At 40.0% G+C, this 15894-nt stretch overlaps 1 protein-coding gene across 1 annotated transcript in view; it reads right to left on the bottom strand.

Moving 5' to 3' along the window:
• The window catches only part of Tmprss11f (transmembrane serine protease 11F), a 68677-nt gene that overhangs the window by 36496 nt on the left and 16287 nt on the right, over positions 1-15894 (bottom strand). Inside the window, exon 2 of the mRNA XM_036200202.1 lies at positions 4929-5083. Within this exon, the coding sequence (XP_036056095.1) occupies positions 4929-5083 (155 nt within the window). The remainder of the gene's footprint in view (positions 1-4928; positions 5084-15894) is intronic.

Raw genomic sequence — 15894 nt, 5'->3', positions numbered from 1 at the left:
TCTCTGCATAGCCTGGCTATCCTAGAACTTACTCTGTAGACCAAGCTTGCCTAGAACTCACAGAAATGCACCTGTCTCTACCTCCAGAATGCTGGGATTAAAGATGTGCACCCCTATACCCAGCTAGCATTTTGTTTCTTAAAAATATAGATTAGTTATCAAAGTTAAAAGTTGAAAAAGATGTGTCAACGATGCCTTTTTACCTAAATAATCTATGCTCCATTTCAATTGTATTTATGGTTTCACTTTTAAGGTCATGGCTTAATTCTTTGTCATGGATGAGTGGATGAATGAATCAATACTAAGTTCTAATCAATCACTGTTTACATGCAGTGTCTTAACAGATCCAAGATATATCCCCATTCATATCTTCACAAGATTTCATAGCTGAGTTCTCTTATAAGAGGTTTTATTATTTACTTCAATGACAGGTATTTTTTCAGTGATGTCTCTGTGTATATTTCAATACATTTTAATGTATTATAATCTCAAAATATTAAAAGTGATTTAAAAATCAATTAAAATTATGTAAAACACTGTTAGGAATGGTTGTTGTTATTTTATTGTTTTGCTATTGGAAATATTCCATGTCATATGGATAGAGTCTGGAATCAGCATAATGATGATCCAAAAACTGCTTTCTCTGACTCTAAAACCCTTACATTTTGAAGCTGAGTACTGTAATTAAAGCATGAGCAAAACAGTTTATTTTTTTGAAATTATAATATATCACTCCCTCCTTCCCTTTTCTTCCTTCAAACCTCACATTCATACACCCTTGCTTTTATTCAAACTTATGTCTATTCATGCATATTTATTCATAAATGCATAAATACAACTTGCTCGGGCCATATAATGTTACTCATATGCATATGTTTTCAGGCTGACATTTGTTACTGGATAACAAATCAATGGGCTCTTCTCTGGGAAGACTATTTCTTCAGTACTCAGCATCCTAAGTTTTGTGTAATTCTGTGTCTTGGGTTGCCAGTTCAATCCCCTGGAATGTTGTAGAGATGCAAAGGTGACTGTAACAAACACTTAAATCATTACAAAAACTCTAAAGTACATTGTATATTGTACTTCAATTATAGTAGTTATTACATTATACTATAGTGATACTGAGCTTCTCTGTGGCTATTCTGTTCATTTCTGCAATGAGAGAGTTGGACACAAAAAGGACTTTTTAAAGCTTGGTTAGTAGAAACTAGCATCCTGAATCACTCAAGGTGGTGGGCCTGAAATTAAAACCATGTCTCTGTATCTCTTCAAAAAACAGAACTCCTACATCCCTGGAAGCAGAGTTGGTTCTGCATAGTGAGAAAACAAGTAGGCTATCCCAAAGCAGAAGAGCACTTTATACTTTTGAGAAACCAAGTTTTAATATAGTTTCAAATATTAGATTTATGAATTTTGTGAAAATTCAATTTTACAAACTATATCCTTCAAAATTTTATGTGACATTATATAGCAGTTTCACTTTTACACCATAACAAGGGATAAAATAAACAATACAAAATTATCCTAAAATTTTTAACTATATAAAATTTAGAAAAACAGCTAGTATGTAATTCCAATATGTAAATGCAACAATTAAAAAGTCAAATATCCCCCTAAAAAAGAGCAGTTAATTTTCAAATCCATGTGTTTGGACTTTCAGTTCATTCTATAGATCATATGATATGGTAGTGAGTGTGGTTTCATTCATTAATTGTTAAAAATACTCATATAGTCTTTAAAAATATGGTCATTTAAAAAATATTCCAGTCGGGTGGTGCTGGTGCACACCTTTAATCCCAGCACTCGGGAGGCAGAGTCAGGCGGATCTCTGTGAGTTCGAGGCCAGCCTGGTCTACAGATCGAGATCCAGGACAGGTACCAAAACTACACAGAGAAATCCTGTTTTGAAAAACAAATAAAACAAAAAACAAAAAAAAAATTCCATAACCTTTTTCACTGGCAGAAGTTTTTCCAATCTGCAACTGTCAATGAATACTAATCTATGAAGTATTCAAAATCAGTTTAAAAAAAGAAAGAAAGAGAGAAACAAAGAAAATTAAAGAAAGAAAAATGGTTTGATAAGAAAATGAGATAAAATTTTTAAATAATTATAGGAAACATGAATGACCTATTGATTCATGGATAGGTCCTCAACATTATTGCTGATCAGGCAAATGCAAATTGAAACTAAAATTAAAATTTCAATGCTAATGTTACCTGCACCAAATTAACAATTATGAGAAGGCATGGAAATACTAAACGTTGATGATACATGACAGTGATAATTGACATACAGTGATAAAAAATAAATAGTTAATATTAAAAAAAGATTTTCTGTAGTCCAGCCCGGGGTTTATACAGATAATTATACACTTTCATGTTTCCTAGGCAAACCCTTGTACATATTCACAAGTATACCAAGTTATATGTGTAAGGGAAATAGTCTGGTATTCTCTTAAAATCTACAATGTTCAGTAATCTCCAGGCACATGTAAAGGTAAATAAATTAGGGTTGATATAGCAATACAAATTTATTCTCATATAATTCCAGAAATGAGAAGTCTCACAGCAGTTTGTAGGTTTAAGATCTCCACATAGTGGAGTTTGGTCTTTCTAGAAAAATCTGTCTTGTCATTTTCTTTAGCGACCTCATCCTTTAGCTCCTTATTCCACATCACATAACTCCATTTCCTGCTGTGGATATCGCTCTGTGTAAATAAAGTTCTGATAGGCCAGTGGCCAGGCAGGAAGTATAAGCAGGACAAGAGAGAAGAGAATTCTGGGAAGTAGAAGGTTGGAGGGAGAAACCGCCAGCCACCGCCATGAAAAGCAACATGTAAAGACACTGGTAAGCCACAAGCCACGTGGCAAAGTATATACTAACAGAAATGGGTTAATTTAAGATAGAAAAGGTAGATAACAAGCAGCCTGCCACGGCCATACAGTTTGTAAGCAATATAAGTTTCTGTGTGCTTTCTTGGTTGGGTCTGAGCGACTGTGGGACTAGCGGGTGAGAGAGATTTGTCCTGACTATGGGCCAGGCAGGAAAACTCTAACTACAATTTCCTTCTCTTTCGGTGCCTTCTCCCCTTCGACCTCTGTTTCTCCTCCTTCTTAGAAGAACCCTTGCAGTTCTATTTAGGGACCATACAGAACATGTATATAATATCCCCATCTCAACACTATTAATGATGACTGGCATGTTGCTTCAGCTGTGTAACATTCACACAGGCTGAAGATGAGGACATGGACGAGGGCCTATCACAAACTTTATGACAGCTTTGTTTTGTTTTGTTTTTTGTTTTTGTTTGTTTGTTTGTTTTTTCAAGACAGGGTTTCTCTGTGTAGCTTTGTGCCTTTCCTGGAACTCGCTTGTTAGAACAGGCTGACCTCAAACTCACAGAGATCGGCCTGGCTCTGCCTCCCAAGTGCTGGGATTACAGGCGTGCGCCACCACCGCCCGACTGGAATATTTTTAAAAATGCTTTTAGACACTAATTTTTTAAATTATTCTTTTACTGTTTCTTTCTTGAACACCTGAGGCAATGGGATTCTTTTGAATTTATTTGCTGTTTTTAAGACACGGTCTCATTCTACAGCACAGACTGACTGGGAATTTACATGTGTTCCAGGCTGACCTGGTGAGCCTTCTGTCCCAGACTCCCAGGTCCTGAAACTACCACCATAAGGAGGGGATTTTAAACATAAACCTACTTTACTAACTTCTAACCCAAAATGTCAACAAGAAAGATAAAATTACAGGAGATAATGTTATTTGGGTTTGTCTAAGAAATACATATTATTAATGAGCCAGTTAAAGTGTGTAGACAAGTAAACTGGTAACTTCAGATACTTTTCACTTTTTCTTTATAGGTTGTTCCAGTGTCCTGTTATCGTTATGGCTGTGGGAGTTTCTAAAATTTTAAACAAAGTTTTGATCACTTCTGGTTATAAATATGCAAAGACAGAGGTAAATGAATCTTAGCTGTGTGTCATTTGGTTTTATCTGTGATAGCATTTTTCTATACAGTTAGAAATTAGTCCTGAGTTTTTCATTCTCCCTCAGTCATTAAACAACTTTACTTTCCTTCAGATATAATGTTTGCTTTGACTTCTTTAAGATGTTTTGGGGTGACTTTCTTATATAACAAGCTTTACCCTCCCTTCCTCCCCCTCCTTTCTTTCCCTCCCTTCTCCTTTCTTCTAACCTCCTTTCCTTCCTTCCTCCCTTCCCTCCCTCATTCCCTTCCTCCCTTCCCTTCCTTCCTTCCTTCCTTCCTTCCTTCCTTCCTTCCTTCCTTCCTTCCTTCCTTCCTTCTTCTCTGTCTCTCTCTGTCTCTGCCTCTCTCTGTGCATCTTTCTGTCTCTCTCTCCATTTCCTTGTTTCTTTGTGGTGTTGGGGATTTGAATCCACAACTGAGCACCTCCTAGGCAATTGTTCTTCTACTGAAGAATATCCTCAGCATTCTTTAATTCTTAAATTTTGAGACAGGCTGTTCATTTGATGAGGCTGTTCTTTATCTAACTCTGTAACCCAGGTAGTTCTCCTTCTTCAGTCTCCTGACCAGCTGGGACTACTAGCTAATACTACTGAGTCATATCTATCATAAGCTTTCTGGAGGTGATTCATCAATATATTGATTCTGAGAAGGGCAGTCAAGCCCATAACTTGATGTTATTTGTCCTTATCCTAAAGAATTGTTTTCCTTTTTTAAAATTCTTCTTTGTGTTTCATGTACATGTGTCTATCAGCTTTGTGTCTATTTAAAATTGTTAATGTTTAGGAATGTGTAAAGCAGGCTTTCTGTTCTTAGCAAGCCAGACTTTTACAACACTATAATGTTATATTTAGCATTGAATGCCATCAAAATATCAAATTATGTGGAACAGAGTGCACTGTACAGTGGGAACAGGGCCAGGAGACTTACCTTCAACGACGAAGTGAGTGACGATGCCAATCGTGATTCCTACGATTGCTGCGATTGCCAACGTGAACAGAGATAGGCGAATAGGGTCCCAAAACCGTTGTTGTCTTCTGTGGTATTCAACTCGTGGGTATTCAGTTTCTGAAAATTCAACTGGTCTGAAGAAACAGAATGAAAAACGACAGCAATTCAGTAGACTTCATCACAGTCCTTTCTCACGTGCATTTCCCTCTTTCTTTCTTTTTTTTTTTATTGAAAATGGATTCAGTGGAGAGAGAGTCCAAACCAGAGGTCTCCATTGGGTCCCTGAAAAGTCGGGACCCACAGAAGAGAAGGAAGAAAGATTGCGAGAGTCAGAGGGGAGAGAAGACACCAGGAGAACAGGGCCCACCGAATCATGTGTATTTCTCATTCCTTCATTTAATGATTGGTATTGCTAACTACCATTCGGTTACTTGAATCTCAATGAAAACACCGTAATGTGCATACCCTCCCCAAACTGCAATCACAGTACTTATTGTAGTTAAGTTCTATCAATGTAATGATTTCTTTGCCCTGATTTTCATATGGCATACTGGAAATTTAAATGCTTGGTAATGAAACATAAAGGCTAAATTTAAAATTTATACTTTATAAATAATATTTAAGTCATATAATAAGGGAGATTTTAAGCACAACTTTCCATAGTTCCATCAGTTGTAACTGATTAAAAATAATAGGCTTTAATAAGACTTTAAAAAATAATCTTAAGAAATTAAAACAATCCATCCCTCAGACCAAGTCCACAGATTGAGTGGGCCCATCCGCCAGGGAGGACTCCTCACGCTGTGGCTGGAAGCTGAATCTGAACACTCCTCACAGGCTCACCTGGGGAACTTCCTCAATACTGTCGCCCTCAGCGGGGCCTGGGCTCTTCTAACTCAGAGGTCCCCTCCCTGCCAGTGCCAGGCCTGAGCACACTCCAGATGCCAATTTCTGCTTCCCCCTGTCCCCTTGGTAGAGGTCTTCAAGGTCCTGGCCCGGGACCATCTAACCAAATTCTGGAGAAGTGGACCTTAGAAACCGCGCTCTCTGCTCCCTGAGACCTTAGGGAAAGAACCTGACCCTGGTGAAAGGGAAAGGAAGGGACTTAATTGACGAGGAACTTCCCTTTCTGAGTCAGTTTCATTTCCTCCAGTGGCACTGGCCACTCCCCCTGCCTCCCACTCTAGACACATTCCTAAGACCCAGGAGGTAGGCTGGGGGCAGAAGGAATGGGTGGGATCCAGTTTTGTGTGGTTGGTTTTTATTATCTGGGTAACAGCAAGCAACAGAGAAAAAAGAGAAAGAAAGATAAAAAAAGAAAAGAAAAATTCTTAATGAAAGAGAGAGAGAGAGAACAGTGGTTAAGAGCGCTCTTCCAGAGGACCTAGATTTGATTTCCAGCACCCACATGGTGATTCACAACCATCTGTAACTTCAGTACCAGCGGATCCATCTTCTTCTGGCCTGTGCCGGTACCGCATTCATGTGGTACATAGATACACGTGCAAGCAAAACACTCAGACACAAATAAAACGAAATAAATACAAATTAGTTTTTTAAAAAAGTAACAACATAGCCGGGCAGTGGTTGCACATTCCCTTAATGCCAGCACTCAGGAGGCAGAGGCAGGTGGATCTCTGTAAGTTCGAGGCCAGCCTGGTCCACAGAGCGAGATCCAATATAGGCATCAAAAATACACAGACAAACCCTGTCTTGGAAAATTAAAAAAAAAAAAAAAAAGTAACAGTATCACTTGCAAGACATGATCAGGGTTCTTTGTATTTTATTGATATCCCCAGCAAAATCTCAGAACTTATGTGTTGTACTTGATGACATTCCAGTATGTCTATGACTTGTACCACTCAAGTGTCCCAGTTTCCCTGGTACACTTCCTCTTCTAGGGATAGAGCATCATTTTTCCAACAAAAAATGTTATTTACTTAATTTCTGACTCCTCAAATAGCATTCAGTGCTGTGGTTTTTGTATTTTTATGAAAACTTTTTATTTGACAAATATGCATTGAAAATGTTCACAATTATAAAAGCAATCCTCATGTTGGTATGTATAACATTAAAATGCTTCAATCATCATATTTACCTAAAGGTTTTGATATGTGCTTTGCCTTTAGGATATTCATACTTTAGTAGAGGAGAAAGACAAGGAAACAAGTTGTTGCAGCTCAGTTTTTTTAAAGATTATATAACAAACAACCCTTTAGAGGAATATGGTAGAAGATTTTTATCAAGAAGGCTACATTGTGTGTGTGTGTGTGTGTGTGTGTGTGTGTGTTTCTTCCTTTCTTTTTGAGACGGGCATTTACTACATAGCCCTGACAGACTTGGAACTCTCTGTGTAGACAAGACTGGTTTTTAACGCACAGATATCTGGTTGATTCCTGATTGTGCCTTGAGGGTTCTGTAATTAAAGGGGTGTGCTGCTGTGCCCAGCTTAGGCTACATTATTAAAACTTTGAGGAATTACTTGATATAAAGAAAAAGGACAGAGAAAACAGAATGTGAAAAGGAAAAACTGAAAGGGTGAGATGTGAGGAAGGGCTCACTAGTAATATTGGTGTCAGAAATAAAAATATAAGTAAAATTAGGCTTTTGCCTCGAAGAATTTATGTTCTGTAAAGTGTATGCAGACAGGAAGTCTTTTCCAACACTACAGTACTAAAATAGGATGGAGTAGAATAGGCTGCTGTAAACTCAGTAGTGTGAGGTTTATAATCCCTGCAGGTAGGTGGGCAACCAAATTCATGATCAGTTAATGAACGTAGCATATTTCTTCACACAGGTGTGAAAGGAATGGATTCCGCAAGACAGGAACAGGTATGTCAGGATAGAGGCTGTGTTAAAGAAACAAGAGATACGTGTCCAACGCCTGGACTGAGGTTGCAGCATGGGAAGGAAAGGAGAACACACATCCAGCTTTAATCCTTGAACCTTGCTGAGTGATTGATTGGGTGTGGGACAAAGAAATGATTATCGGCTCATTAGAGTGGATGTCCAGGCAAATTATTGTGCTTCTAGGAAAGATGGGGACAATTAAAGGAAAAGGAAGTACTTCCAATGAGGAATCAATAATGCTGATAGGATGCTCAGCCCGAGTCAGCGGGAAACAATTCCTTTACTTTTGTATCACCAATGCCTATTCATATTTCAATGAAAGCAACCCTTAAGGTTGAAATTGCACACCCAGAAGAAAAAAAATCCCCATATTCCCATGAGCATTGCTTTGCTTCTTACCCACAACACACCTATTTCCAAATCCAGTAAGTGTCTTGATGGTTTATTTTGTATGTGTACCTGGTACTGTCATTCATTTGTACTCTTATTCCCCCTTTCACCATGTTCTCTTGATTTCATTCCTGCAGCCGACCCTGAGTCAAGGCGTCTTCCCTTTCAAAAATCAGGAGAATCAAATTTTACCAAATTCCTTGTGACAATAACTAAGCATCACATCATAAGATGCACCATTGCAAAAAAAAAAAAAAAAAAAAGGCCCCTTTTCTTTTATTACAGACACATTTAATTTTGAAACTTATTTCGTCTATCATTGACTATTTGTTTTCATCCTGATGGGGCTAAAATGGCACATTCTGTCCCATAAAAGTTGAAGTGGGTGTTACCTAATACGTCTGTCCTGCGAAGTAGAGTCTGTAGGGGCAGCAGGTAGATGCCCCCCAATCACTGAGGAAGTAATGTTCATCATCTTACGGTTTTGATATGAATCACTTCCTCGAGTGGTCCATGTGTTGGAGACTTGGTCCCCAGATGGTGGTGTGTCAAGAAGAAAACATTCTTTGCCATGCCATTCAGCTGCTGTCTTCACCATCACCACATTCTAAGAACAAGGGAGCAAGTCCAGTATGCACAGACACCTCTGAAACCATCACACATTCTAAGAACAAGGGAGCAAGTCTACTATGCACAGACACCTCTGACACCATCAACACATTCTAAGAACAAGGGAGCAAGTCTACTATGCACACACACACACCTCTGAAACCCTGAGTCAAGGCGTCTTCCTATAAGTTGTTTATCCAGATGTTTTTTGTTTGTTTGTTTTTGTTTTTGTTTTTTTTTAAATCGATAAAAAAGTCCTAGAACACTCAAAGCAAGGAAAAGGTTCATAAAAAACACCTAGGGAGCACTAGGGAGAACTGGCCCTGCTCCTCACCAACTGCACCATTCTGGAGAGTGGGCCCTGCACCTCCCCAGGCAGCACAGTAGAGCTGTCCCTGCTAACAGGGGTGGAGGTGAGCCAGACCTCCAAACTTGCTCCTTGCCCCTCAACACCTAGCCACCTACAGCAAATGTCAAAAGCTGATGCTGGGGGGTTATCAGAGTGGGGAAGGTGGCCTTGACCCTCACCAGCTGCAGCACTTGGGAGAGCAGGCCCTGTGCCTAGCCCAGGCAGCATAATAGAGCTGACCCAGCTGACAGAGGCACAGGTGATCTGGTGCTCCTAATACACATAGATCTGCCCCCACCTTCATCTACTATAGGGTGGAGTGGGTGAGGGAGAGATAACCTCTCCCTTTTCCCACCACTCACTGCCTAAGGTGGGTGGGTGGGAGAGCTGGCCCTGGGTCATGAGAATTGGAGAATTGGCACTACCCCCTAATGGCAGCAGCACTCTGGAGAGCAGGTCCTGCACCTCATGTAGGCAGCACAATAGAGCTGACCTTGTTGGCAGAAGTGCAGGAAAGTGTGCCTGGGGGGCATCAGAGCATGCAGACTGACCCTATGTTCTCTCATCTGCCATGTGGTGGCATGAAAGAGGGAAAAATGTCCTCCCTCCTCTCATGCCTCACCACCTGTGGCAAGTGAGAGAACTGGCCCTGGGGCCACAGAGTAGGAGAACTGGTTCTGCCCTTCACCAGCTGCAGCCCACTGGGGGAGTGGGTACACATGGCACCTGACCTGGGCAGCACACTAGAACTGACCCTGTTGGCGAGGGTGCAGGTGAGCCAGGTCTGTGGGCATGAGAGCAGGAAATCTGCCCCAACCCCACCCTTGTATGCCATGGGATGGTAAGGGTAAGGAAAATATGCCCCCCACACTTCTTGCCACCTGAGAAAGGTGGGAGAGCCAACCTCCGGGGCATAAAAATGGAAGAGCTGGTCGAAGCACAGCAATCTGGAGAGTGGGTCCTGCACTTCACCTGGGCAAAGCAATAGAGCTAGTACTGGTGGTGTGAGTGTGAGTGAGCAGGAGCCAAGGGTGTGGGAACAGGAGAACTGGCCTTAGATTCCAGCACTTGGGAAGCAGAGGCAGGTGTATCTATGTGAGTTCAAGTCCAGCCTGGTCAAGAGAGTGAGATCCAGTACAGCCAGGGCCACACAGAGAAACCCTGTCTCAAAAATAAACAGAACAAGAGAACTGGCCTCACTCCTTGCTGTCTGCTACATTGGGTGAGCTAGCTGGGGCAGTGCTGGGGAGCTTACCTGGGTGGTGATGATTAGGGAAGCTGGCAGGCGGACCCAGCTACCACCCAAGCACAGAACCAAGACTATGAGTTAGCCCACTCCTACAACTGCTGGAGCATGTGAAGGGGTCAAACCTGAAGAGCAGGGGTTGAGATATAGATGTCTCAGTTAGGGTTGGTCACTGGGCAGTCTCTTATTCTTTATACTTTTAGCAGTTGGAGTTCGTGTTTGTTAATCACCAAAAAAAAAAAAAAATTGACAGAAGGATGACAGATGCACTTGTCTATAGATATATTGATCAATTACTAGAAGGTAGTTTAACTGGTGTCTATTTAGCAAAATAATAGTAGTATGTTCTCCCCTTGGGCTTATGACTTCTTTAGCATAATTTTTTTAAGCCTTTAAAACTGTGCCAGGCATGGGTTCAATCTTGTGAAACTGGCCTTAAATACAATCAGAAAGTAGTTGGTTACACTTATAACATTTGGGCTACTGTTGCACCAGTAAACATATCTTGCCAGGCCGGTCACTATCATAACTCATGGGGTTCACAGCTTGGTGATATCAGTCATTACTTTTCTCCATTGGTAGCTTGCATTGAACCTTCTAGTACTATGGAAACTGGCCAGTAGGGAGGAAGCCTCCAGGCCATTATTAGATTTGGTTCTCCATATTCTATCACTCAAGTATGTGATGTCTTCATCAATAGGCTCTTACCATCAAGTTCTATAAGGTAACCAAGAGCAATGGCAATAGTCTGTAGTGTTTGAGGGCATATTGTACCCCACTAATCAACAACTGCAAGAGAGGTAACTGGTTCTCGGTACTGGGCTCTTTATTTGATAGTCTATTGTGCCTAAGAGGAACATTGTTCTATTCTTACAGGACACCTTCATTTAAACTCTTGTCTATATATGTGGTGTGTACATCTACAGCAGTAGGTTCCCATATGCCTTTTTCAAAGGATGTTAGTGTTAGTTTTCCTTCCCTATACTCTTTCCTCTACCCTACCTTCCTGTCCACACTTCACTTAATCTTTCTTGATTGTTATTCCTCAATCACCCTTTATACTACCTATCTTCTATCTCCCCTTCCTTGAAAGATATTTTAAAATAATGATATAAATAAAACTTGACAAGAGACCATAAGCTTCTTTCAGAAAAAGAACAGTATGTCATACCACTTTTTATCTAGCCCTGATATATAAGCCCTGACATAAATATCGCTGCCTTTCATATGAATGAATAATAGCAAATAAGAGAAATGAAATCTATACCTAATTCCAGGAGATATTGTTTATATGCAAAATCTGAAGAACATTAGGAATTTTTCTTTAGATTCAAACAGTGATTTTAAAGCTGATGGCTAACAATAATTATTTATAAATTAACAAAGAAAAAAGTCCATATATATATATTGTGGAATATTTGTATACTTATAACGATGTATTACTGTGATTGATGTAATAAAAAGCTGAACAGCCAATAGCTAAGAGGAGATTATAGGTGGAACTTCCAGGCAGAGAGAGAACTCTGGGAAGAAGAAAGGCAGAGTCACCAGCCAGACGTGCAGACATGGAAGAAGCAGGATGGGCAGTATGGAGAAGAGGTAACGAGCCTCAGGAAGAATCGAGATTGAAAAATATGGCCTAATTTAAGTTATAAGAACTAGCTAGGAACAAGCTAAAGTTAAGGCTGAGTTTTTATAATTAATAAGAAGTCATGTCATTTGGGGCTTCTAGAAAAAATCTGACTACATATATGGATATATGTAGTGAATAAAAAGTAGATTCAAGATCTAAGAAAAGGTGAAATATTACTTTAATGGTTGCAGCAGTTTGATTTGGTTCAGCTGATGGCACCATGTTGAAAATGTAATCAGTAACAGAATATAACCTTTCCTAGAGGATAGTAGTAAATGTATCTCCCCATCTATGAGTTTCCACATTCCTTCCTTCACACACACAAAATGTAGAAAACTCAGCCTCAACTTGACCCATCAGTAAAGCCTTGGTACTGATCCCCAACATGCACAGTAGCCTTGAGTCCACAGAATGAACAATCTAGCACAATAGGAAGAATGCTCTCAAGATCATGGAAACTGACTCATCCACTCTACAGGGAAGACCTGAGGACCAGCCAGCCAGCAATCTCTGACCCCTAATCCTACCACTCTGCCACCAGTGGCCCTACTCTACTCCAAGAACTTGAGAACTGGTCCACTAGGCAGTGCATACCTCTAGCAAAGTCACACCATTGCCTCCACATGATCCTGTGGTGTATCTCATCAAGGTACTTTCAGACACACTAAATCTGATTATGTCTTTAAAAAAAATAACATGGCACTATATCTCAGTACTCCCCAGAACCAAAGTCAAAGCACCTTGCCCAATAAATACTCATATTTCATTGGAAGAAAATGCCTTTCCTTTCAAAGTTTCTCCATGAAATTGAAAGAAGGAGCTATTTGACTTCACAGATACCGATAGAAAGACTCGATAAGCTCCTTCAAAGAAATAGAGCAATACTCTAGTAATTGTCTCCAATGCTAAATCTTTAAAGTGCTGAAAAGATAATTGAAAACAATTATTTGAGGGAACTCAGACAGAAACAAGAGACTAGAGATGAACAATTCCACGATGACAGTACAATAATAGTCTGAATGACACAAAGCAAAAGATAAACAGGCTAAAACCCACAGCCCCAGAGAAGCTAGGTAAAGAGGAGGACCCTGAGAGGGACACACATAGATGGACCTAGGAAGGAGAAAGGGTTAAGATCTCCTGGGTAAACAGGGTGGGGGAGTAAAGGTGGAGGGGATGGGGGTATGAACATGAGGGCTTGAGATGGCCCAGCTTGGAGAGGGACAGAGAGGGAGAACAATGAAAGAGATATCTTGACATAATGAGCCATTATATGGTTAGGGGGAAATCTGGTGCTAGGAAAATTCCCAGGAACCCACAATGATGTCCCCAGCTAAGACTCATAGTGATGGTGAAGAGGGTGCCTTAACTGGCCTCAGATCCATGACTACCCCAATTGTCATAATAGAACCTACATCCAGCAACTGATGGAAGCAGATGCAGAGACCCATAGCCAAGCACTTGACCAAGCTCCTGGAGTTCAGTTGAAGAGGGTGAGGAGGGACTAAAAGAGCAAGGGGGCAGAAGATCATGATGGGAAAAACCACAGTGACAGCTGACCCAAGCTAGTGGGAGCTCATGGACTCTGTACTGACAGCTGGGGAGCCTGCATGGTACCACAATAGGCCCCTTGAATGAGGGTGACAGATGTGTGGCTTGATCTGCTTGTGAGTCCCCTGGCAATCAAACCAGGACTCATCCTGAGTACATAAACTGGCTTTTTTAGACCCCATTCCCTATGGTGAGATGCCTTACTCAACCTTGATGCAGGGGGGAGGGGCTTGGACCTGCTCCAAATTGGTATACCAGCCTATGTTGAATACCCAAGGGAGGCCTTACCCTCTATGAGGAGTGGGTGGGGGTGTGATGGTATAAGGTGGGAGGGTAGTAGGAGAAGGGAAGGGAGGGGGAACAGAGGGTGGTATGTAAAATGAAAAAAAAACTTTAAATAAACAAGTAAGTGTTAAAAATAATGGTCTGAATAAATTCAATACATAAATGTATACAATATATTATGCATAACATATTATACAAATATATAACATATGCATTGTCGTTAAAAGAATCAGACTAAAAACATATCAGGGAAGCAGAGCATTCAATAGTTGAAATAAAACACAGTTGAAAGTCCCAACAAAAGAGTAGACAGAGCAAGTGAAACAGTTTCTGAACTTGACTACAGGTCTTTTGAACTAAATCATCAAATGTGGAAGCAGGGCAGAAGCTGATTGCTATGCTACAGCATGTAAAATGATGCAGCATTTATGTTGCACTGATGTTGGTATTTTCACAATGAGAAAAATGATTGTATTAACCTTATGTATTTGAAAGAAAAGAAACAAAAATTAGAGGACTGCCAAACATGCACTTGGTTTTGTCAGAAAGCATGTGAGGGGACATTCTTAGTTGTGAGTGACTTCAGTGGCATAACGAACTGGTGAAATGATGGGGGACTGAGGGACTGTCAAGGACACTTTGGTCATCAAAATAAACTCCCTATCAGCTAAGGATGAGAAAAACTGCAAGATATGGAAAGAAGCTATACAGTACCTTGCTTTAATGTTAGAGTATGGAATAGCTTTGCATGTGAGGGGAGTGTTATCCTATTACATTTTAATGACACTGGAGAATGAAAACAAGATATTTCAAGAATTTGTTCATACTAATTACATATATTTTCTGAAAATTATTTTTAAAGCTTCAGAGCTACACACATCCAGTATTGTATTCTTCATAGCTGACTTCAAAAGACATCATGAGCAAGTCAGAGCACTCAGAAACAAGTCCCTCCAATACTGTAATACAGAAAAGTCAGCTTCACCTCTTATAACAGCTCCATTTACAAATGTGTTTAGTAACTTAATTTACTTTGTATGAATATAAAAACATTTGGGTAGTTTCCCTTATGTTCTTCAAAAATCAGTCAAGCTCCTCAAATATTTTATTTTTTGAATTACTATTTGAGATGAATTAGAATTATCATTTTTTTGCCCCAGGAAGATATAATGGGCTATCATGTACCCTCCAAAAATATTGAGAACAGATCATGTTCAATGTTTCACCTAACTGATTATCCAATAACAAGTGATCAGTTCTAAAAAATATATACATTCAAGTAATACTAAATAGACTCACCATGGTGTTTGTGTGTGTGTGTGTGTGTGTGTGTGTGTGTGTGAGAGAGAGAGAGAGAGAGAGAGAGAGAGAGAGAGAGAGAGAGAGAGAGAGAGAGAGAATAATTAAAGAACAAAAGATGATGAATTTGAGGAGGAGTTGGGCAGGACATATGAACAGGAAGAGAGAACGTGGGAAGAAGCCAGGAATGTGAGAGGTAGAGGAAGTAGTGAGTGGATGTGTGTTGTTGATATAAACATAGTCATGTCACACACCCCAATATCTAGATCCATGGAAATGGCAAATCCTTCTCTGAGTGAGGTTAAGAGGCATAGAAGAAGCATCCTCTGGTTCAAGTATGAGGATTTTCAAACAAATGTTGACAGTGTGTGCAAACCATCAACTGAAGCTTCCTTCTCTGGGAAGACTGAAACCCGAGATTGTGCCTCTGCCGCCTTGTTCTACTGTATACTATAAACCTTCTTCCTCAATTTAGATATACAAAATAAATGTGCTGCGTTTCCAGGCTGCTGTTATTGATGGTGTGTATCCATCACAGTGCGTGCAGTCCAGACATGTCTCAGCTTTTTTATACTTATGTTTGTGTGTTTGTCCTTTCTTCATCCCCCAAACATTGTAGGATGCATCAGGGAACATTACAGTAATGTAACCATATTTTAATTTTTTAAAAACCAAAATTAAATATATATGTGCGTGTATTGAGAACAGAACATATTAAATGAGTTAAATTATC

Source organism: Onychomys torridus, chromosome 10 (assembly GCF_903995425.1).
Source record: "Onychomys torridus chromosome 10, mOncTor1.1, whole genome shotgun sequence".
Classification (NCBI taxonomy): Eukaryota; Metazoa; Chordata; class Mammalia; order Rodentia; family Cricetidae; genus Onychomys; species Onychomys torridus.
The sequence above is the reverse complement of the archived record's forward strand: the minus strand, read 5'-3'. Positions and strand labels throughout refer to the sequence as shown.